This window comes from Dreissena polymorpha, chromosome 2 (genome assembly GCF_020536995.1).
Source record: "Dreissena polymorpha isolate Duluth1 chromosome 2, UMN_Dpol_1.0, whole genome shotgun sequence".
In the NCBI taxonomy this organism is placed as follows: domain Eukaryota; kingdom Metazoa; phylum Mollusca; class Bivalvia; order Myida; family Dreissenidae; genus Dreissena; species Dreissena polymorpha.
The window spans coordinates 66,231,739-66,255,145 of NC_068356.1; the positions used below are offsets into that span (position 1 = coordinate 66,231,739).

The 23,407-nt window shown below is 37.0% G+C and overlaps 1 protein-coding gene across 3 annotated transcripts in view; it reads right to left on the reverse strand.

The window, feature by feature from the left end:
- LOC127867404 (protein sidekick-like) overlaps positions 1–23,407 on the reverse strand; it is a 76,579-nt gene that overhangs the window by 46,277 nt on the left and 6,895 nt on the right. For 2 of the 3 annotated variants that reach the window (XM_052408522.1, XM_052408520.1), the window contains exons 2-17: positions 20,982–21,260; positions 20,032–20,331; positions 18,349–18,457; positions 17,408–17,625; positions 14,387–14,543; positions 13,661–13,908; positions 13,220–13,375; positions 11,986–12,279; positions 10,651–10,791; positions 8,869–9,051; positions 7,893–8,194; positions 6,460–6,695; positions 3,419–3,519; positions 2,731–2,829; positions 846–1,037; positions 34–194 (exon numbers count right to left, since the gene is read on the reverse strand). In XM_052408522.1, coding sequence (XP_052264482.1) covers positions 34–194; positions 846–1,037; positions 2,731–2,829; positions 3,419–3,519; positions 6,460–6,695; positions 7,893–8,194; positions 8,869–9,051; positions 10,651–10,791; positions 11,986–12,279; positions 13,220–13,375; positions 13,661–13,908; positions 14,387–14,543; positions 17,408–17,625; positions 18,349–18,457; positions 20,032–20,331; positions 20,982–21,260 — 3,176 coding nt within the window. The remainder of the gene's footprint in view (positions 1–33; positions 195–845; positions 1,038–2,730; positions 2,830–3,418; positions 3,520–6,459; positions 6,696–7,892; positions 8,195–8,868; positions 9,052–10,650; positions 10,792–11,985; positions 12,280–13,219; positions 13,376–13,660; positions 13,909–14,386; positions 14,544–17,407; positions 17,626–18,348; positions 18,458–20,031; positions 20,332–20,981; positions 21,261–23,407) is intronic. The other variant, XM_052408521.1, reaches the window with a different exon arrangement.

A 23,407-nucleotide genomic window follows, 5' to 3' on the forward strand; every position in this document is an offset into this window, starting at 1 on the left:
CCAAAATAAATCCACAACAACTTAAGCACTTACTGAGAAAATTTCTTGGAAATCAGTGGCATCTTGCCCTTGCGCAGCCTCCACAATCCACAGGGAGATGGAAGTTTTCCCATCGAATCCAGGCCAGAATTGTAGCAACACTGACCTTTCTCTAATATTAGACACCCCGAGGTTGTATGGTGCTGTGGGTAACACTGAAATATTAAAGAGTCATAATATCAAGTCTCTAAACGCATGTGAATAAAGAGTCATCTCAAATCCTGGATTACACTTTTCACTTTAACTGGATTTTTTTAAAGAGAATTCCTTGAAACGAAAAATAACATAAAAGCGTTAAATGTTGTCCCTGGTGTGTACTGCACAGGTTAATCTAGGACACCACTTTACTCACATTCTTTATCTAGGACACCACTTTACTCACATTCTTTATCTAGGACACCACTTTACTCACATTCTTTATCTAGGACACCACTTTACTCACATTCTTTATCTAGGACACCACTTTACTCACATTCTTTATCTAGGACACCACTTTACTCACATTCTTTATCTAGGACACCACTTTACTCACATTCTTTATCTAGGACACCACTTTACTCACATTCTTTATCTAGGACACCACTTAACTCACATTCTTTATCTAGAACACCACTTTACTCACATTCTTTATCTAGGACACCACTTTACTCACATTCTTTAAGCCCAGTTAATCTAGGACACCACTTTACTCACATTCTTTAAGCCTAGTTTTCCTATCTAGGACACCACTTTACTCACATTCTTTAAGCCTAGTTTTTCTAGAACGAGGCACATATCAAAACAGTTTCTGAACTCTGACCCCTTACCTGGTTCCACCCCTGACTCAACGTCTGCAGTCGTGGAGGGGCCAGCCCCTTTCTGCGTTGACGCATACAGATATATTGTGTACTTTGTTGTTGGGCGCAGGCTGGTAATCTTGTACTGATTCTCAATGGCGCTCCTGTTCACACTGATTCTTGTACTGCTGACTCCCTTTTCCTCGTACATCAAAGTGTAACCTGCATAAAAAAAAAATATTTAAGTCATTCTGTGTCATTTTATAAACAAATTAAATAATAATAAGGAAACAGTTCAAATTGTATACTTTATTTGCTGATCCTTGAAGCTTATTTTACAAATAAAGTCACTTTGGTTATAACATTCTATTTATATCAAATCTTGTATTTGTTGACAGTCGATACCAAATAAACAAGGGCTGTTTGTAAAACATGCATGCCTCCCATATGGGCTGTCCATTGTACTGGCATCCATTGTGTGAATACGACTTTTGTCACTGTGACCTTGACCTTTGACCTAGTGACCTGAAAATCAATAGGGGTCATCTGCAAGTCACGATCAATGTACCTATGAAGTGTCATGATCCTAGGCAAAAGCGTTCTTGAGTTATCATCCGAAAATCATTTTACTATTTCGGGTCACCGTGACCTTGACCTTTGACCTTGTGACCTTAAAATCAATAGGGGTCATCTGCGAGTCATGATCAATCTACCTATGAAGTTTCATGATCCTAGGCATATGCGTTCTTGAGTTATCATCCGAAAATCATTTTACTATTTCGGGTCACCGTGACCTTGACCTTTGACCTAGTGACCTCAAAATCAATAGGGGTCATCTGCGAGTCATGATCAATCTACCTATAAAGTTTCATGATCCTAGGCATATGCGTTCTTGAATTATCATCCAAAAATCATTTTACTATTACGGGTCACCATGACCTTGACCATTGACCTAGTGACCTCATATCAATAGGGGTCATCTGCGAGTAATGATCAATCTACCCATGAAGTTTCATGATCCTTGGCGTATGCGCTCTTGAGTTATCATCCAGAAACCATTTTACTATTTCGGGTCACCGTGACCTTGACCTTTGACCTAGTGACCTCAAAATCAATAGGGGTCATCTGCAAGTCATGATCAATCTACCCATGAAGTTTCATGATATAGGCGTATGCGTTCTTGAGTTATCATCCGGAAACCATTTTACTATTTCGGATCACCGTGACCTTGACCTTTGACCTAGTGACCTCAAAATCAATAGGGGTCATCTGCAAGTCATGATCAATGTACCTATGAAGTTTCATGATCCTAGGCCCAAGCGCTCTTGAGTTATCGTCTGACAACCACCTGGTGGACGGACCGACCGACCGACTGACAGACCGACATGAGCAAAGCAATATACCCCCTCTTCTTCGAAGGGGGGCATAATAAATTGTGATATCTACTTTTAAAATATAATAATAAAAATTTGGCATTTAAAGACCATTACTTAACATTATTACATATGAGAACTAACAGCATATATGTGCTACAAAAAATAGCTTCACAATTTATACCTTAAAGTTGGATGCATAAAGCAACATAGTACATATAATTCTACGAATGACAGACACATGTTATGTTTCTCATATAAAGTGATTTTTCAAGTCTTATACTGGAAAAACTGGGCTTAATGCATGTGCATAATGTGTCATACCAGCATGTGCAGTCCACACAGATTAATCATGGACGACACTTTCCTCTTTTATGAAATATTTTGTTTAAAGGTAGCCATTACTAAATGAAAACCAGTGTAGAAGGAAAGTGTTGTGCTGCAAAATGCACAGGCTAATCTTGAAGTAAGCTTTTGGCACATGTATTAGGCCCAGTTTTCCCAAATTGAGGCTCTATTAATTCACCCCAAATTGTTCTTACCGACAAGCACTCCATTGACTTCTTGAGGTGGTGTCCAATTAACTGTCATGGAAGTATCTGTGATGTTAGTCACCGTAAGGGAGCCAACCTTGGAGGGAACTGTAATGTATGGTGCATGATGCATTACCTTCATAAGAATAATGGAACATGTGCGCTCAATAAAAATTAAAAGCTAATTGCATATTTAAATAAAATACATTTTAAAGACTTAGAGATTAAAACATGACCGATGTGTAAGCAATCATAATGGCACACTTGATCAATAATGGCCTATGGACTTGAGCACACAGCTTGAAAAATCTTATTGGACTCACATTACAGGTTATCTATTATGGCTTTTTTAATATACTCATCTCTCTACTTAACAGTGAAATGTGACATAATCTTCAAATACATAGCGTTATGCTGTACATGTATAAGCAAGCCAACTACTGTCTAAACTGACTTAATGCATGTAAAGTGTCATCCCAGATTAGCCTGTATTGCTTGCACAGGCTAATCAGGGATGACACTTTCCATCTTAACAGGATTTTTCCCAAGAAGAAACTTGCTTTAGAAGAAAGAAAAATGAAAGTTTAGTCCCGGATTAGCCTGCGCGTACTGCAAAGGCTAATCTGGGAGAACACATTAAGCACATGCATTCAGCCCAGTATTCTCAGGACAGATCTCAAGCTACACCTATGCATACCATCCTCGTCTGTCCTAACTGTGACAGATCCACTAATCACACCGTCTCCGCCCCCTGTGAAACACAGCGCTCGTATCGTGTACTCAGTGTACTTGAACAACCTGCAATATACAGAACACTTGAACATCAACAACTGTCAACTTATGAGCATCACTCTGGGTAAACAGGTCATAACCCTGTGCATGCTGGGAAATTTGTTGTCTGCTAAAATGTTGTCTGCTTAATTTCTAAAATTAGCATTTTTTTTAATTTTTTTTCAAAGAATACTATCAGAATAGCAAACAGTTTGGATCCTGATGAGTGGATCCAAACTGTTTGCAAAGGCCTTCAAAATTTGGTTCCCGCACTGAAAGAGTTAATGCAATCCCTACAGGCAAATCAGGGACAACACTTCCTGCCTTAAGTGGATTTTTGCTAAGAAAACACTTTCTTTAAACGAAAAGTAATGAAAATGACCATATACACAGAAAGTCTTATCCCTGATAAGTCTTTTTCCAAGAGCCAGGTTCATATCCAGACTACTTTACAGCACATTCTTCAATTCCTACACAGGTTCATATCCAGACTACTTTACAGCACAAAAATTTCTTCAATTCCTACACAGGTTCATATCCAGACTACTTTACAGCACATTCTTCAATTCCTACACAGGTTCATATCCAGACTACTTTACAGCACATTCTTCAATTCCTACACAGGTTCATATCCAGACTACTTTACAGCACATTCTTCAATTCCTACACAGGTTCATATCCAGACTACTTTACAGCACATTCTTCAATTCCTACACAGGTTCATATCCAGACTACTTTACAGCACATTCTTCAATTCCTACACAGGTTCATATCCAGACTACTTTACAGCACATTCTTCAATTCCTACACAGGTTCATATCCAGACTACTTTACAGCACATTCTTCAATTCCTACACAGGTTCATATCCAGACTACTTTACAGCACATTCTTCAATTCCTACACAGGTTCATATCCAGACTACTTTACAGCACATTCTTCAATTCCTACACAGGTTCATATCCAGACTACTTAACAGCACATTCTTCAATTCCTACACAGGTTCATATCCAGACTACTTTACAGCACATTCTTCAATTCCAACACAGCACAGTAAAAATTTGAAGACGCCATGGCAAAATTATTTTGGTCAATAATGTATAAACTCAAGGATTTCATTAGGAGTCAAATGACCTGGACCTTGATCATTTAAAGTGTTCAAAATACTGAGGTCCAGAATTATTTTGTCTCTCTATATAGGTTTCATTCTCTGCAAATTTTCAATTGTATATTTTAATTAAACAAACAAAATTGCAAGAAATACTATATGTGTGACATAACACACATTTTATAAACGTTAAATGATACAAGGAAGATACAGTCCACTCTCGTTATCTCGAAGTCGGCGGGAACAAGAAAAAATATTGAGATAACGAGAGTTCAAGATATCCGATTAGGCGTTTTCAAAGAAAAAATAAGACGAAAATTTACCCTGTTTTTAACATCTTAATACATGCTAAGTGGTCTAACTAAAGCCGTCACCGTGTGGCATAATAATCTTTACCCGATATATACGCGTTTTTACGAGGCACGATTAATTTTGCTATTTAAATGCTTAAAATGACGTTTTAAATATTACAGAATTGCATGAACACATGCGGTTATAATTTTTCTAAACTGTCGAGTAAACATCCGTTAATGTAACTATTTAAAGTTATGATGCAATTAACGTCCAATCAAGACGAATTTGCAACAGTTTATATACGCAAAAATATTACTTCATGCATTTTGGAATGTTGTTTGTAAAAAACAATTAATCTTTCGGCCTTTCGGCAGGCTGGGTATTAATTGCAGTTAATTGATGTTAATGTGAGAGTTAAAGTGACAGGCCTTACTCAAGTGTTAATGGATAACGACATTACACACGTATGATCATTGATGCAATTAACGGATCAATTTCATACCGCACAGTATCGGGAGCAGCAGGGCGAAGCGGGACGGTGAAGTATCAAAGAAAAAAAATTCGCATCTTTTGCCGACACTGGAACAGTTATTCGCACTTCGAGATAAACCACAGTAAATACATGTAAAATCGGGACTCGGGACAAAATGTTATATCGAGATATCAAATTATTCGACATAACGAAAATCGAGATATGCGATGTTTATTTATATAGATAAAGAAGGAAAAAAGTTGGGACATTGAGCTTACTTCGACATATCGAGAATATCGAGATATCCGATGTCGAGATAACGAGAGTGGACTGTAATTTGCAGAAGTCAAAAATAAGTATATTGCAAAATGCAGACATCAAAACACAGGATTCTGCTCTAATTGAAATCCTTGATAAATTAAAAAAACAAGAAACCATCAGAGACAGATGATGCTCCCTTAAGTGTTTTTTTGTCACAATATTGCACTATATATTCAGATAAAAGGAAACGTCTTGAGGGCACAGTAGTTGGGGGGACAATAAATTTTTTATAGAAAATTTCAAAGGGCCATAACTCTGTGAAAAATCATCCAACCAGAACCTGCTGATAATATGCACATCTCCTCTTGGTAGTGAAGCTTCCCATAAAGTTTCATTGATTCCGGTCATAAGTTGCTGAGAAATAGCCCGGACAAGAATTGCACTATATGTACAGTTAATGGAAAATTTCAAAGGGCCTTAACTCTGTAAAATATCATCCGACCAAAACCCGCTGATAATAAGCACATCTCCTCTTGGTAGTAAAGCTTCCCATAAAGTTTCATTGAATTCCGGTCATTAGTTGCTGAGAAATAGCCCGGACAAGAATTGCACTATATGTACAGTTAATGGAAAATTTCAAAGGGCCTTAACTCTGTGAAATATCATCTGACCAGAACCCGCTGATAATATGCACACCTCCTCTTGGTAGTGAAGCTTCCCATAAAGTTTCATTGAATTCTGGTCATTAGTTACTGAGAAATAGCCCGGACAAAAATTGTGCACGGACGGACAGACGAAGCAGCAACTATATGCATAAAAACAAGAGCAACTTACCCAGCCAGTGTAGTCGACTGATTTCCAATAGGATTCAAAGCATCATGTGGCACTGTCAATGATAGAATGCTACTCGCATCCCCCATCTTGTTGTAGAGGATCTTGTAACCTAGGTTACGGCCATTGATGTTCTGGCGATCAGGAGGCAGCCAAGTGAGTCTGACAGCAGTGGAGTTCTGGGTCGTGGCTTGCAGTTGCCGTGGCGCTGAGGTTGGGTGGCCTTCCCAAGTTTCATACTGTTGGTTAAAAGGGAATTGTATTTACTAAAAATGTCAAAAGTTTTAGTTTACTTAAAAAATATACAAATCAGCCGCACTTTGGGAAAACAGGGTTTAATTCATGTGTATTAAGTGCTTTCCAAGATAAGCTTATGCAGTCCACACTTTCTGCCTCAACATGTTTTTTGCTAAGAGGAGACTTCCTTTTAATAAGCAATTCTGTAAAAGCGGAAAGTGTTGTACCTGATTAGCCTGTGCAGACAACACGTCATGCACATGCATTAAGCCCAGTTATCCCATGCCAAGGCTCATACTACCAACAGTTGTCCCAAGACAGCGTGTAATACTTTTATAGTATAATGTACATTTTCTGTCAGTCAGCTGATAGTATGACAAATTTTTAGTTGAATATCTGAGGAAGTTATTAAGTGCACGCAAACTTAACGCAGACAATTTATACATTGAAAACAAATATTGTGACCTTGCCAAGAAAGTAAATTTGCACCTTATAACAATTAATTTACTTGAATTTAATTTACTTTGCAAGCATCGTCTGCATATTAGCGAATAGACATGTCTTTGTTACATACAATTTCGACTATAACGCAAACTTTAACCTGGCTTTTCTACATAAAAAACATTAGTCAAAATTATAGATTTTGGTGACTACTCAGACCCAGATACATTAAGGAGTTGCACTAAAATGTAAACTTGAATTTTACTAAAAGGTTCATCTTTCAGATGAATTTAATTGAACCTTCAAGTTCATAAATATGAAACTTGATAAGTGACCTCACACAAAGACAATAAACACATTAATGTTGTGATGTTGTAATTGGATACATGAAGTAGAAGCAGTTATATAGGGATGTTACTTTAACATTAGCAATACATTGTATGCAGACGCCAATGCTGACATTTAAGTGAGTTGTATTGCTCACACTAGGAGTCAAATAGTCTAACTAAAAAAGATAATAAAATGAGAGCAAGAAAGGCCCAGAGTGCTGAATTTTTGCACAGACAAAGCTAATACTATTTTAATACTAAAAAGTACTTGTTTAACTGAAAGAGCATACAACATACTTACATGACTTGTAATAATAATAATGCCCAACTTTTTGTGTATTATTTGCTATACACAACTTTTAAGAAAACAACAATGGTTCACTTTATAGGAAATTAAAATGCATGAGATACATTTCTTAAGAAACTTACCGTTATTGAGCCAGAATAAACGCCCGTCCCTTTGACGTTATACGCAGCGATCTGAATGTCGTATTTCGAGAAGTACTCCAATCCAGTCAACTCAAAGCTTGGATTTCCGGGGTTAATCTGAGACAGCGACACGTTCCTCAGTTGAGAAGACAACTCCCAGGTATATCCGAACGGCTTGAAGCGTATGATGTAGCCCAGCAGTATGCCATTGAGGGACTCCTCGTCAGGTGCCTGCCAGAACAGCGTGATAGACTGGTTCCCTGTAGTCCGTCCCAGGAATCCTTTGGGTGGAGCGCTTGGGGCTGGAAATAGACAAATCAGCATAGTCTATAATTATCATCTGCATTATTATAAAGAAATCATCATCCTCATCATTGTAACTTTTACCCATCTTCGTCATCATCCTCATTTCCATAAATACAGACAATGTTAGTTAAGCACCTAATATTTAACCTATGAGCATTGAAGTTTAAGAGATTTTTTTTAAGTTTCCATTTTGTAAGTATATTTTAAGCCCTGGCCACCTACCTAAGATGCAGGACAGACCAATTGAACAACTTCACAAAAATGCGTCACCCAAGGACAATACCAGTGAAGTTTTGTTGTGGAAATAAGCACAGGGGTTTAGGAGATGTTGTTTGAAGCAAATTTTTACCTACAGCTTTGGACTCATGAAGACCAATGCTGGAGGGCAATCTACCACAATAGCTCACCATGAGCATTTCGTGCTTAAGTGAGCTGAAACCAACAAGAAGTTACCTAAATTTAATATGATTATCAGGGGTGTGATTCTATAACCACCTAAGGGGAGAAAATGCGTTACCCCTTACAGGATTCAATTAAAAGCTTCATTTGTTTCCAAATCTATAAATGGTTCATGCATATTTTTTAATTAAAGGAGGAAAATCAGCTTAAAGGAGGAGAAATAATATCCCTGATTATACTGGGTACACTGTATATAGAAATACAAGCTTACGCTGTTGCGGCATCTCTATGGGTATGCGCGGTTCTGCGGAGCTTGGTACACCCTCGCCCACGTCGTTGATGGCAAACATTCTGAACTGGTATCTGCGCGCAGGACGCAGCCCCCTAACTGTGGTCACCCTGGCACTGGCCAATATCTGAGGACTGGAGGTCTGCCAGTACTCCGTCGTCTCGTCTGTCAAACAACAGGCAGTGGTATAGTTTTATTTGATAAATGAATGATAGGGCTGTTTTGTTTCCAATCTTATTCATTATTTTGTTATTTTTATGTAAGACTACTGAAAGCTTTCACTTTGACTTGAAATGTGAAGAGATCCAGTCCACACAGGCTAATCAGGGTCAACACATTCCACTTGTATACATTTCTTGGTTTGAAGGAAGTCTCATCTCAACAAAAATTAACTTTAGGCTGAAAGTGCCGTCTCTATTTAGCATGTGGGAACTGCACAGGCTATTATGGCATTACACATTAAAAACATGCATTTAGCCCAGTTTTCCAAAGCAGGCCAAAATAAAGTATTGGGCTATTTTGTTCAAATTGTATGTTATTGCTGTCAGATCACTTACAGCCTTCACTTTGTCTGGATCCAAACCAATTAAATAGAATGTGTATGACTCTCTGACATTCTTTTTATAGGTTTCAAAACAAATTTTTTATACATAACTATTTGGTCCAGAATAGGACAAGATTTTGTCCTCAAAAATGTATTCCTACTTGATACACTTTTGAGCAAACCCAGAATAGAAACCAATCAGCATAAATTTCCATAGATTGCTCATCTATGATGGGGAGTGGCAAGATTTTGGACAGCCTTTGTATTGGTTCACCATCTGATGTCACACACCAAATTTCAATTCTATACAAAACATTTCATCCCTCCACTCCCCCAGGAAGGGCCTATTTTGATCTGATAGGCATGATCTGAAGAACCTTAGTAGAGCATCAATACAAGTCAAATATTAAACCTCTTTGCCTTTTTGTTTCACCGAAGATTTTTTCAAATATTGACAAATAAGACAATATAAACTATGCAATACTTAGGAGTGGCTAGTTTTGACCAATGTATCAATAGTTTATATATATGTATATATATCATCCGGAAACCATTTACTATTTCGAGTCACTGTGACCTTGACCTTTGACCTAGTGACCTGAATGTCAATGGGGGTCATCTGCCAATCATGATCAATGAACCTATGAAGTGTCATGATCCTAAACCTAAGCGTTCTTGAGTTATCATCCGGGAACCATTTTACTGTTTCAAGTCACTGTGACCTTGACCTTTGATCTTGTGACCGGAAAAACAATAGGGGTCATTTGCCAGTCAATGTTTCAAGTCACTGTGACCTTGACCTTTGACCAAGTGACCTGAAAATCAATAGGGGTCATCTTCCAGTCTTGATCAATGTACCTATGAAGTTTCATGATCCTAGGCCTAAGCATTCTTGAGTTATCATCCAGAAACCATTTTACTGTTTAAAGTCACTGTGACCTTGCCTTGCCCTTTAACCTAGTGACCTGAAAATCAATAGGGGTCATCTGCCAGTAATGATCAATGTACCCCATGAAGTTTCATGATCCTAGGCCTAAGCATTCTTGAGTTATCATCCCGAAACCATTTGGTGGACAGATTGACCGACAGACCGACCGACGGACCGATGAACCAACCGACCGAAGGACCGACCGACATGTGCAAAACAATATACCCCCTCTTCTTCGAAGGGGGGCATAATAAATGCTTAAGAGTAACAAAAATAAACAACTGCAGTCTACCTATTTTAACTTCTTTGTACTGTATGGTAAAATTCCGTATGGGTGTGTTGCCATCATAATCCGGTTTAAACTGCACAATGACTGCCCTCACATCTTCCGAGTCAAGAACGACACTGTTGATGATTGGTGGGCTAGGTAATTCTGAAACAACCGATGTTGAAACATTTTTTATAAAACAAGAGATGTGTTTGTCAGAAACACAATGCCCCCTACTGCGCCGCTTTGAAGCCATATATTTGACCTTTGACCTTAGAGGATGACCTTGACCGTTCACCACTCAAAATGTGCAACTCCATGAGATACACATGCATGCCAAATATCAAGTTGCTATCTTCAATATTGCAAAAGTTATGACCAATGTTAAAGTTTTCGGACGGACAGACTGACTGACAGACTGACGAACAGTAAAAAAACTATATGCCACCCTATGACCTTTCACCACTCAAAATGTGCAGCTCCACAAGAAGTAAGTAAGAGATTGAATGGAGAAATGATTTATTTATTTATTTTTAATTTTTGACCTTTGACCTTGAAGGATGACCTTGACCTTTCACCACTCAAAATGTGCACCTCCACGAGACTAACATGCATGCCAAATATGAAGTTGCTGTGTTCAATATTAAAAAAGTTATGATAAAACTTAAACAAAGGTTCAAGTTTTTGGAAAAAAAATACAATGATATTTGACCTTTGACCTTGACGGATGACGTTGACCTTGACTTTTCACCACTCAAAATGAGCAGCTCCATGAGATACACATGCATGGTAAATATCAAGTTGTTATGTTTAATATTGCAAAAGTTATCAAACTTTAACCAAGGTTAAAGTTTTGGACAGAATGACAGACAAACAGAGAGGACAAAAACAATATACCCCTGATCTATCAATCAGGGGGCATAAAAATGATATTGTCCAAATGTGTTTCTGTTAAAATGCTGATAAACAGACATTTTTAAACAGTCTTTTCTTAAAATAATAGTGGGGGAGTCTGGTTATTGCTTAAAAGTTTCATATCTGACATTGCATCCAAAAATGCAACATCATTGAATACGATTTTCCATGTATATTTTACTACACAAAATTTCTGTTTTTGTTTTCTTGTTTTTACTGTTCTTTGCAGTGTAAAGCGCACAACCATGGGTTTTTGACGCCAAAATGGAGGAAAAAAGATTTTAAGACATGACAAATAGCAAATCTGACATAAAATGGCTAGTTAGTAGTCAGCATAAAATGTATCAATGTATCACTCGCACCAGCTATTTAAATTGGAAATCTGAGGTAAAGAACAACGCATAATGAACTGTAACCTATGGTATACAGAAGATTGCATCTTACCTATAACTTCCAACACCACCGTTTTCGAATCATTGCCACCAGCTGACACGACATTGCAAGTGTAATTGCCCACGTTGTCCAGACGTATGCCGTTGATGGTCAGCTTTCCGTCCTGACCTATGGTCATGTGACCTCCTGACCCAATGACCACACTGTTTGAGTTCACCTTGTCCTTGAACACCCACTGCCAGGTGACTGCAATACCAGGATCGTGGGACACTCCACACAATAATTCCACTGTGGAAGCTCGAATGAACTTGCCACCCTGGGGTGGTAGCATTATCTGGGTTTTTACTGGAAAAGAATGTCAAATGATAAGATGTTTCAGACAACAACATATATGCACTTTACCACTCTTTACCACTTAGATATGCATTTCAACGTGTTTGTAGTCCCTCAAGCACCAAATTATACATCTCTCTTACAAGCTTCAAGTTTTAAAGGCTTAATTTCCAACCCTAAGATAATGACAAGCAGCATATTGCATACAACCTTGACAGTATGAAACTCGTAAACTGTTCTGGTTTTAGCCATTTAACCCTTTAACACTTAGATACGTATTTTTACACATGTGTAGTCCCTTAGAAAGTTTAATTTAATTAAAACCTGTCTCACTAGATTCAAGTTTTAAAGGCTTCAATTCCAACCCTTAGATAATGATGAGCATCAAACAGCATAAAACCTGAACAGACGGAGAGTTACTTGAATGTGTAAAAATATGTATCTAAGTAGTAAAGGGTTAATTAACACAGTATTCTTTTCAACATTTTGGGAATAGGGCAAGGGCCCTTTGAATTGAGAAAAACAGTGTTAGTTTTACTAATATTTGTGTTGTCTTTTTGTCTGTGCAAACAAATGCTTTAAATTGAGAATAAAAATGTGTTTGATATTATATTTATATATATATATATATATAACAAATATTCAGAAAGTTTCAATTTGGTATTTAAGGTATTTGGGGAAAATATATTTACTTTCTGAGATTGAGAATGGGGCAGAATTAGAGTCCCAAAACTTGACAAAAATAAAAATGTTTTAAATATTATATTTTCAAAGGTTCAACTTACAGAGCTTGAGAAGAAAATGAACTAAATGTTGCAAGTAGTTTATTTAAATAAAATATTTATTAAGATTTTACCTTTTAGGCAGTCATTTAGGAAAATATACTTTTGGGAATGGGAATGAGGCAGATCTTCGGCGCAAAATTTGACACAAAAAATCACTGGGACTTTACCATATACGGTGAGCTGGGCAGAGGCTGTGATGAAGCCATGACTGTTGGAAGCATTGCAGGAGTAGAGGCCTGTGTGGCTGGGATGCGCAGACCCTATCAGAAGGTCACCATTGTCCAGTATGCGGCCATCCGCTGGACGCTCATCTTGGTTGGTTTCTGTAAATGTATACATAAATATAAATGTCCATATGCATGTGCGTTGAGTGTGGTTGAGATAAGCTTGTGGTGTCCACAGGCTAATCAGGGATGAAACTTTTCACTTTTATTGTATTTTCCTTTTAAAGGATGTCTCTTTTTAGTGAAAATCTAGTTTGGTTGTAGTCCATCAGCAGTCTGTGCAGGACTGCACATTCGAATATGGGGCAACACTTTCTGCACATGCATAAAGCCCATATTTCCCAAAATGCAACTCAAATACTGGCTTATCACATGAAAACTCACTCTTTGTCCAAGTTACGACAGGCTTTGGTGCACCCCTGGTGCGACATTTCAGTAACACCTCGTTCCCCTCGATAACCGTAACATTGCTAGGTGGTTCTAGCAGCTCCGGTGGTGAGCTGTTGACCTTGAGACGGACGACCCGGTAAGTCTCACCGGCTGCATTCCTAAGGAAACACTGGTAGACACCGTCGTTGTCCAGCAAGATCTTGTTAATGGTTAGTGAGCCATTGCTGTGGATTGTGTATGCACTGGAAATAATGTGTAATTTATGTTTTAGTGAAATTCAATTTTGTTAAAGGTGGAAACATATTGCAGTGAATTATGTAGGCACTGGAGAGAGATATTTATTTGTACGTTTTAGCACTTGATCCGATTTGTGTTTATGCTTAGCAAGTCAAAGTTGTAAATTTAGTACACATTGAATAGAGAAATTACAGGGTTTTTATTCTACGCACAATAACTTGATTATGGTTAGAAGGACACGAAAGGCTGTCAATTAAGTATGCATTGAGGAGAGAACATTCTGATGTGTTAATTAAGCCAAAGATTCTCAGTAATATACTTTGTAAATTAAGATCATTCAATCTAGATATGGAAATTACCTGATGTTAAATATATTTCCTAAACATTTCCTGCATACTGACAGGCACAGACTAAATTAATGCTTCTGACCGAAACAAAAATAATTGACTACAAAAACGTGTCTTGCCCATACTCAGCATGTACCTGTCATTTGAGCTGGCAGAGTCTAACTTCTTGGCGTTGAAGTACCAGTGCCGGGTGGGGGTAGGGATACCCTGTCCTGAGCAGCTCAGAGTGATACTCTCTCCGTAGTCTTTGAGGATCTCCTGCAGGAGCGGAGAGTTGACGAACGATGGGCTCACTGAAAAAGATGTGAAACAGTTTAAAGCTAAAAGATGTGAAAAAGTTTAAAGCTAAGAGGTGTGAAATAGTTTAAAGCTATGAGATGTGAAATAATTTAAAGCTAAGAGATGTGAAATAGTTTAAAGCTAAGAGATGTGAAATAGTTTGAAGCTAAGAGATGTGAAATAGTTTAAAGCTTAGAGATGTGAAATAGTTTAAACCTATTAATTTTACTCTGTTGCATAGAAAGCTGAAGGTTTATTGAAAAATGCCCTGAAATCTGTTTCCTGGCTAGAACCAGTACTTGGTGTCTTTTTTTTTTTTGGGGGGGGGGGGGGTATTAAGACTACCCCTACAGTGGGGATCAACCTGTGACCTCCTAGTCACAAGGCAGTCACCTTATCCACTTATCCACAGTGAAATAGTCTGGGTTCAAATAATACCAGCCATAAAACATGTGTTTATTTTTATCTTCATTGAAAGATGTAATTAATTAGACCCTAAATAACCAATATTATGACGCAAATTTCCTATTTCAGTATCCCCACAGTTTGGAACGAGAGCGCCGATGGCGTTAAAAGCATAGGTGCAAGATACAGGGAAGAATGGCGTCACGTGGTATAATGTAGTTCGATATCGTCATCCGCGAATTTCTCAAATCAATAATTTCAAACAATTACCGACTATTTAAATAGATAATCTTTCCATTTACATCAGTGTTTGAAACGCTTATGAAAAATAATTACCCAAGCCTTTCAAAATTTAAGCACGGACAGATCTGTATCGAACTATTCTTTTCACAAATGAAAATAGACGTTACCCTATTCGTCTGCGTCAAGAATTTGTCGTTAAACTTGTGGTAAGCGTTAGATGCAGACGTGCACAACAGATTGAGTTCTGAATACAGATTTCTGAATGCAGATTTTTATAGAAACTCCTCACAGCAGTTACTTCCCTTGCTTCGCCCGGTCAGTAACTTCTAGTATAAGGGAGGCCACTGCGTAGGAGATTGAGATTTATAGTGCAGATAGAATTGTTTTACGAACGAAATTTGTTTTAGGTTATAAGAAGATTTTTTGACATAAAACGGTCTTAGAAAAATTCACTAAAAACGGTGTCAGCAATATTCTTGGAAGAAAACGTTAGAAAAACATTTCCAAAAAAAAATTGTAAGAATGACCATATACTAAATAAAATAGATATTTCGTCTGATTTTTGATCAGGTAAGGCTTCATAAAGGGCAACCGATCGATGTGGATTTTCGAAATGTGGTATATACCATAAGCATAAACGCACCTATGCTAAAAATCATATGTGTAGGTACAGACAACACTGACTCATATTATTCGCCAATGATGATTTACTTAAAACAGTGAACAGTTGATATCAAATGTGATTTTAAATGGATCTTTCATGAAGTCAGCTTTGTTTGTACACACCTATTGGTGGGTTTTTCCAAAAGCTAGAACCAGGAGGAAGTCTATTAAATGAACAGATGTACTGTAATAATTTACTGAATGGTTTCTCCTTATGTTTGATGGAGCAAAATACATTTCCAACAAATACCATCTTTTTGTATTAAATATGTTATGTAAGCATATCCTCCATTCAGTATATCTCACTTCAGAGAAGCCATTAATAACAACAACAACAATTTCTGAAAAAGGAAGAATTCCATAATATTCACAAAATAGTTACTTCCTACATTGTAAAGATTTGTGTCAAACGTATGTACATGTAATTTGAAATGAAAAATAAGCCATACTGAAGCATAAAATCTATGTCCTCCCAAGGAAGAATATATGAATGTTTAATGAAATTTGGTAACTCAAAGGGTTCATGCTAAATAAATTGACACCTGAATCCTTTGTATATATGGCTAGAATTACATATTTAAGACTTCTCATTTAATCCATTATAGAACATATTTTAAAGTCATACTTATGATCAAGTTTCACATTAAAATTCAAGCATGTGTTATAAAAGAATGTAATGCCCATAGCAAATTTGCACTTACAACAAAATGCTTTTACAAATAACTGATGCTCAATCTGAGAGAAAATACTGAGAGCAATATATTATATCTCTTACCTTTAAATAGCTCAGTTATCAAAAGTTTGGTTTGTTTTATGAAATATTTATATTTCACGGGACACCAATTTGGTTACATTCATTTTCTTTCTACATAATTATGAGATCAGATCAAAAAGGTCATAAAGGAGGTCAAAGGGCGGGCGGGTGGTGATGCGCCCCTATTAAGGCCTAGATGGAGCACTCACTACTATACTACATGTTGTATCAGCATACCAAACTACTAGACTCCACAACAAAAATCAATTGTTATAAAAATTGATCAAATTCATCCATCAAAAGTTTAGAACATGCAGCTTATTTATGGGGACGACACTTTCTGCGTTTATTGTATTTTTTCCTATTAAGGAATACTCTTCTTGAAAAAAATCTAGTTAAGATGGAAAATGTAGTTGCTGATGAGCTTATGCAAACTGCACAGGCTAATCGGGTACAACGCTTAAACACATTCAGTAAACCCCCTTTTCTTAGAGCGCACCTTTTTCAATTTTGCATCTTACAGTATCTATTACCTCTTTTTCACAGAGCTAGGCTCAAATGTGACTCATTCTGAGAAAACTGGGCATAATGAATGTGAATAAAGTGTCGGCCCAGATTAGGCTAATCAGAGACGACACTTTCTGCTTGTATGACATTTTTCGTTTAAATGAAGTCTCTTCTTAGCAAAAATCCAATTTAGGCGTTAAGTGTCGTCCCTGATTAGCCTGTGCAGACTGCACAGGCTAATCTGGGACGACACTTTACGCACATGCATTATGCCCAGTTTTCTCAGAACACCACACAAATACTCACCATGCACTTCAAGAGTAGCATTCGCAGTGACAGGTGTAGCATCCCCAAGCAGCATGGCCTCGCAAATATAAAGTCCGCTGTGGCTGGGTTTGTAGTTTTTTATGGTCAACGTTCTATTTTTCTCCGAAACAGGCAACAAAAAGTCAATGCTGTCAATGACTTCTGTCTTCACTCCGTTGACCATTCTGAACCAGCGGACTATCAGGCTTGATAATGGCCTAAAAGAAAGAAAGATACAAGGTCAAAATATGACGTCAAGATTAGTGTGAAAAATAACAAGAGCCGGCAAAGCAGGTGCCAATGCTCGGCTGTGGGTGCAGTTTTGAATGAATTAAAGCTTGTCAAAAGTGACCTTGACCTTTGACCTAGTGACCCCAAAATGGGTGTGGCATGTAGAACTCATCAAGGTGCATCTACAGATGAAGTTTCAAAGTTGTATGTGGAAGAACTTTGATTTTAAAGCCTATGTTAAGGTTTAAGCACGACACGGACGGCAGACGCCGGACGGCGAGCTTGCTATGACAATACCTCGGGTTTTATCCGAAAACAGCCGAGCTAAAACACAGAAACAACGGACCTGCCAATCCAATTTTCAATTGTGCAAAGTAGATAATCCAAACAGCTGGCGTGCCATTCCTACCCCAATGAACCCATTTCTTATGCATTTCATTTATATGTTACCATACCTTTTTCACTTACTAGTTGCAAAAAGGCTTTATTGCTTAAGCCAAACTGTAATAATGCTAAATTTTACATATGATCGAAATAACATAAATGTCTGGTGCAAAAATTCATGATACGACATTCAATTTAAATGTACCCAATATCGGAACAGGCTTTCCAATCCAGAGGCTACACATCAGAAGCAGCCCTAAAAAAGTTAAATGTTCAGTTTATATAAAAAAGAAGATTAAATTCACTCAGCAAAGTGTGTGTGTTACCTGGCATTACATATGCACTCGAGCTTTATGCTGTCTCCAACATCCTGCACCACTGTTACATTCTTCGGTCCCACTACGATGCTTGCAGGGACAGCTGTTAACCCAGACTCTGTAAGTGCACACAGATACATGGTAACTGATATAATGAGCCTCGTTCTGGGAAAACTGGTCTTAATGCACACACAGTCTACTCTGGAGTGACACTTAGCACTTTTATGGTATTTTTCGATGACAACAAGTCTCTTCTTAGTGTTGCTGGAAAGTGTTGTTCCCTGACTACACTACACAGACTTATCTGGGACATCACATTTCTCACATGCAAAAAGCCCTGATTTCCCAAACGGCTTATCATGTAATAAAAAAAAACGTGTATGTTCATTAATTCAAGGCTCTATTGTCATTCAAAATGTAGTAAATATATAAACAATGATTTGTTATACTGTTTTCAGTTTTAATAATGTATGATTTTGTTATTTGACAGCTGGCATATGCTTGTGAAAACTGGAAATCTTAACTTTCTGACCATTGATTCATCAAGTTTTGCTTGGAATAATTTTGGTAGTTTTCAACTTTTGACAATGCTAGACACATGTCCTAAGCATTTTAGCATTGAAACAACGATGTGATGATAAAGTATCAACTGCTGAACGTAGACGTCGTCAGCCAAGCTCCACCTGTCATAGGTTGTTTCGCCCCCTTATGCTTGGTACAACCTCGAGGTGGCGGGGCAGATTGTGATGGCCAATCACTACCTCGTATACGATGGCTGCCAATTTGGTTCGCTGCGTCTTTACCAGAGCCAACTGGATGCTCGTTCAGCTGTCTTGCCAAGGGCATGGATTGTAGTCTTCCTGACTCTTCCGTCGGCGCCCAGCGCTCCAAACATCTTCCACACCGACTGTGATGGAAATCCTCTGCATCCGACTTCCACCGGAAAGATCAATGTCTTCCAGCCTCTACCTCAGCATACTTCTGCCAGATCCTGGTATTTAGCTTTCTTCAGCTCATAGGCCTCGTCGATCCTCTCCTCCCATGGTACAGTTAGCTCTACAAGGATCACCCGCTTCGCCGCCTTTGACCATAGCACTATGTCGGGTCTGAGAGTTGTATGGGCTACTTCCTCGGGAAACACTAGTTTCTTCCCTAGGTTGACGAGTTTTGTCAATGTCATAAATAATGCCCCTCAATTGCTTTTTCATATTTGTTCAAGGGAACCACCCAGGTTTCATGGTTTCAACATATTTTAAGCTTCAATTGAATGGCGTGAGAAATGTGACAGTAGTTCGCTCAACGCATATCATTTAATGGGGACAGAAACCGACAGACTGACAGACAGACAGACTTAACAACAGAGTGACTTAAAAATAGCTGCTCCCTGTGGGGATAACATTATTTGGAAGTTCAAGGGCTGGGTAATGCCATCAACTTTTCACCAATCAATTGCTTTTCTGAGAAACAGGTACATTTATAAAATCGCTATCAACACTTCATAGTATTAATGATATTAAAATTGACACATAAGCATCAAAATGGTCTGTCAGCTCATAGATTTTTAATCGTGGTGAACAAGTACCCACATGGCCTTTAACTTGTACATGTACCTTAATATAGGTGTGACTGGGGATCAGACTTAATATGCAGAAAAAAATTAATTTTAGTTAATTTTAGTTATAACAACATTACCTGTAACAGTAACCCGGTATTGGGGTCCTAACATTTCAAGACCATCAGAGTGGGTATTCGTGGCCGTAACATGGTAAATTTTGTTGCTGTCCGTTGTGGTTTGATCCAGCAATACTAGTGCACCATCTATAGAGATCTGGTACCGTGTGTCGTATACACTGAGCGGGATTTGATTCCTTGTCCATGAGATGGATTTTGGAAAAGGAACACTTTTAACTGGCGGCATTGGAAGAACAATAGCTTGTCCCGATGATATGCTCATATTGAAGATATGAGAGGAATTTTCAAAGTCATCCATATCTGAAACAAGAACATGCATTGGCTTTTTTAGGCACGTGCAGAGAATTCCAAAATTTCTTACAAGTAATTATGTTTTAGCATGACTGAGAACTGCAAAAAAAAGATTGAAAGTTAAATTCCAATGGAAGTAGTTTTGGTCAGCAATATTTATGAGTTGATTTGAATTTAAACAGGAAATAGGAAAGTAAATCAAAAGCAGGTCACCTGAGAATCAGAATGCAGTGTTAAGGTGAACATACAAAAAAGTTGTTATGAGAATTAAAAATAAAACAAGCAAATTCGTTAAATTGATATCCTCTGCCATCTTTATCTTTACAACCATGAAGATTCTTGTATGTATCTTAATAAGTTTTTGAGATATAGTCATTATAAAATTATGTGACAGACAGACACAAGGACAGACTAACAGATGGAAGGACAATGCAGAGGATAATAAAAAGCTAAGTATGGACAAATCTATGGAAAAAAACTGTGTTTATGTACATCAGGTAAATTAGGCTGTCTAAAAACTTAAGCATGAAAAAAGCTCTGTTTCACATCACATTTGATAATTTTACGAATGCAGGTCTTAAAATGAAAATGCTTCTAAATGAAATCATGGCCATTTCCTGAAGTTACAAATCTTTAAAAAAAAAAATCAAGTATCTTACAAGCGACAGTGACAACCGCAGGAGCACTGAGCAAAGCACCCAAAGTGTTCCTGGCCTCGCAACGGTAGTAACCCGTGTCATTGCGCTTGGTATTGGTGAACCGAAACTGGTAGCCTGTTGTACTAAAGTTTGTGATGTACTGGTCGTTCTTCAGCCAACCATACTCGGGCGTAGGCAAACTGCTTGTTTTACATGTGAGCACTTTGTTCGATCCTTCTGCCTGGTACATGTCCCCATTCGGGACCTCACTGAAGCTTGTGGGTGGGAACACATTCTCTGCTAATTAGAAATCAAGTTTGAAGATAATAAAATTTTTAACAAATATGGCAAATTTATATCTGTAAAATGCAGTTATAAATCAAAGATCTTTGTTTTAAACAAACATCTGACCAAATATTTCAGCTTTGATTATAGTGAAGATTGTTTGTTTGTTTTTTGTTGTTGTTGTGTGTAATTACAATAGATTTTTCATGAAAAAAGTTAGGTCAAAGACTCTGTAATATAGAATACCAAGCAAAATAAATGTGAAATTATAAGTTATTGGTAAATAATCAAATACAAACTTAATACATAATGCATTAAATATTTAAATATCTTATAACTGGTTTAAGTTCCTGAATACGGTATACAGAAAAGATTGTAATTATATTAAATATTATTTAAAACATTATTCCTTTTTTAAATATGATACTTGGTATTTGCAGGAGGATATTATTATATTACATGTTAATTGTAAAATTGTATTTTAGACTCATGAACAAACAATTTGCAGAGATCCGATCTTATTTTGACATGGCGTGGATAAGCATAACTAACTTAGAACAAATTGTCAATGACATGCACATTGAATTCTCTGTATAGCTTTATGTTAAATTGTCAAAATAACATGCAGCACTTGTTTTCAAATAATAACCACTGCTATTATTCATTAAACACAACCAAAAGAGCAGACCTTGGTTTATAATTTAGGCAGCAATTTAAATGCCAAACATTGCCTGCTGATATCTACTTTATTGTTAGTGCATGTATTTGTAACACAAATAAACTGGATATAGCGCAAAAATGGCTAAAATAACAGCATTCTTACCTTTAAATTCGATTGTTTTGCACATAACATACAACTGCTATACATTTGAAAGCAATTGTTGCATGTTATGTACAAAGAGTGCCTTATCTGGTGTACCCAGACCCAATAACATGAATCAAGTCATAAATCAAGTCATTTAGACCCTCAGCCTATTGTGTTTGATCAAGTATAGTTATAATCATCTAGCTATATGATGTTGGCCTGTTTCATTGCTTTCATGTACAAATGAACAGCAAATTGAGCCACCTTCTGGGAAAACTGGGCTTAAAATAATGCATGCCAGCGATTTGGGTTAAGCCTAAAATATTTAAGACAAAATGTTTACAGTTGTGTTGTTTACTTTTGGTTAAACAGTCAAAAATACTAGATTGCAGCATTTAATATTCTGAAAATGTTTGACAGAAATGTTCATCACAAATAAGTACACATAACTTTTATTACATCACGGTATACTGTGATTTGTGCTCATGTCTTATAATATATCAAAAATGGAAAAGAAATATGTTTTACTTTAAAATTGCGCTTGCTCTAACAATTGAATCTAGACAGACACTATTTTCCACCAATAATTTAATAAATGTTGCAATCCTTGCTTTCTAAGTAACAGAGTTGAAAACATGAATTAAATCATCTATAGTCTTTTATTTAGCTAAGGAGTAACTTAATTATAATTATGAATGTGGTGGACAAAGCTCAGTTTTAATTCTTCAAGTTATAAATTGATTAATTAATGATATGTCTTAATAGATGCTTAGCAAAAAACTGCTTGTAACAATTTAATGTTCTCAAGTTTTAACTCACAAACTGACTGCTTATTTTGATAACAGCAAATAATTCAATTATCAACGAGAATATGTGTTATCTCTTTTTTTGTTCAAAATTTAAATAAACATAATTAATTTATTAATTAAAGACATGGGAAAGTTAAAAATACAATGTAGACAAACCTAGCATGAAATTGAAAAAAAGTAATGTATTGTGACATCTATAGAGATTATCATCATATTTCAAGTATGTAAGGCCATTACAAAGAATGTACTCAACCTGTGGCTTACATGTCATCATACAAACAAATGTGAGTCATGTAACTAACATTGAAAACAGGAAGATATTTTTTTAATAACAAGGGCCACATTGGCCCTAAATCGCTCACCTGAACAAATTTAATAGCCCTAGGCCCAATGGTAATTGACAAGAAGATTTTTAAAGTTTTCACTAAAAAGGTCCTTTATAAGCATATGTTCTATTCTGTGACCATGGGGCAGGGTGAAATTTGACCCCTGGGACATTATTTGAACAAACTTGGTAGAGGACTATAAGATTTCACCACATACCAAAT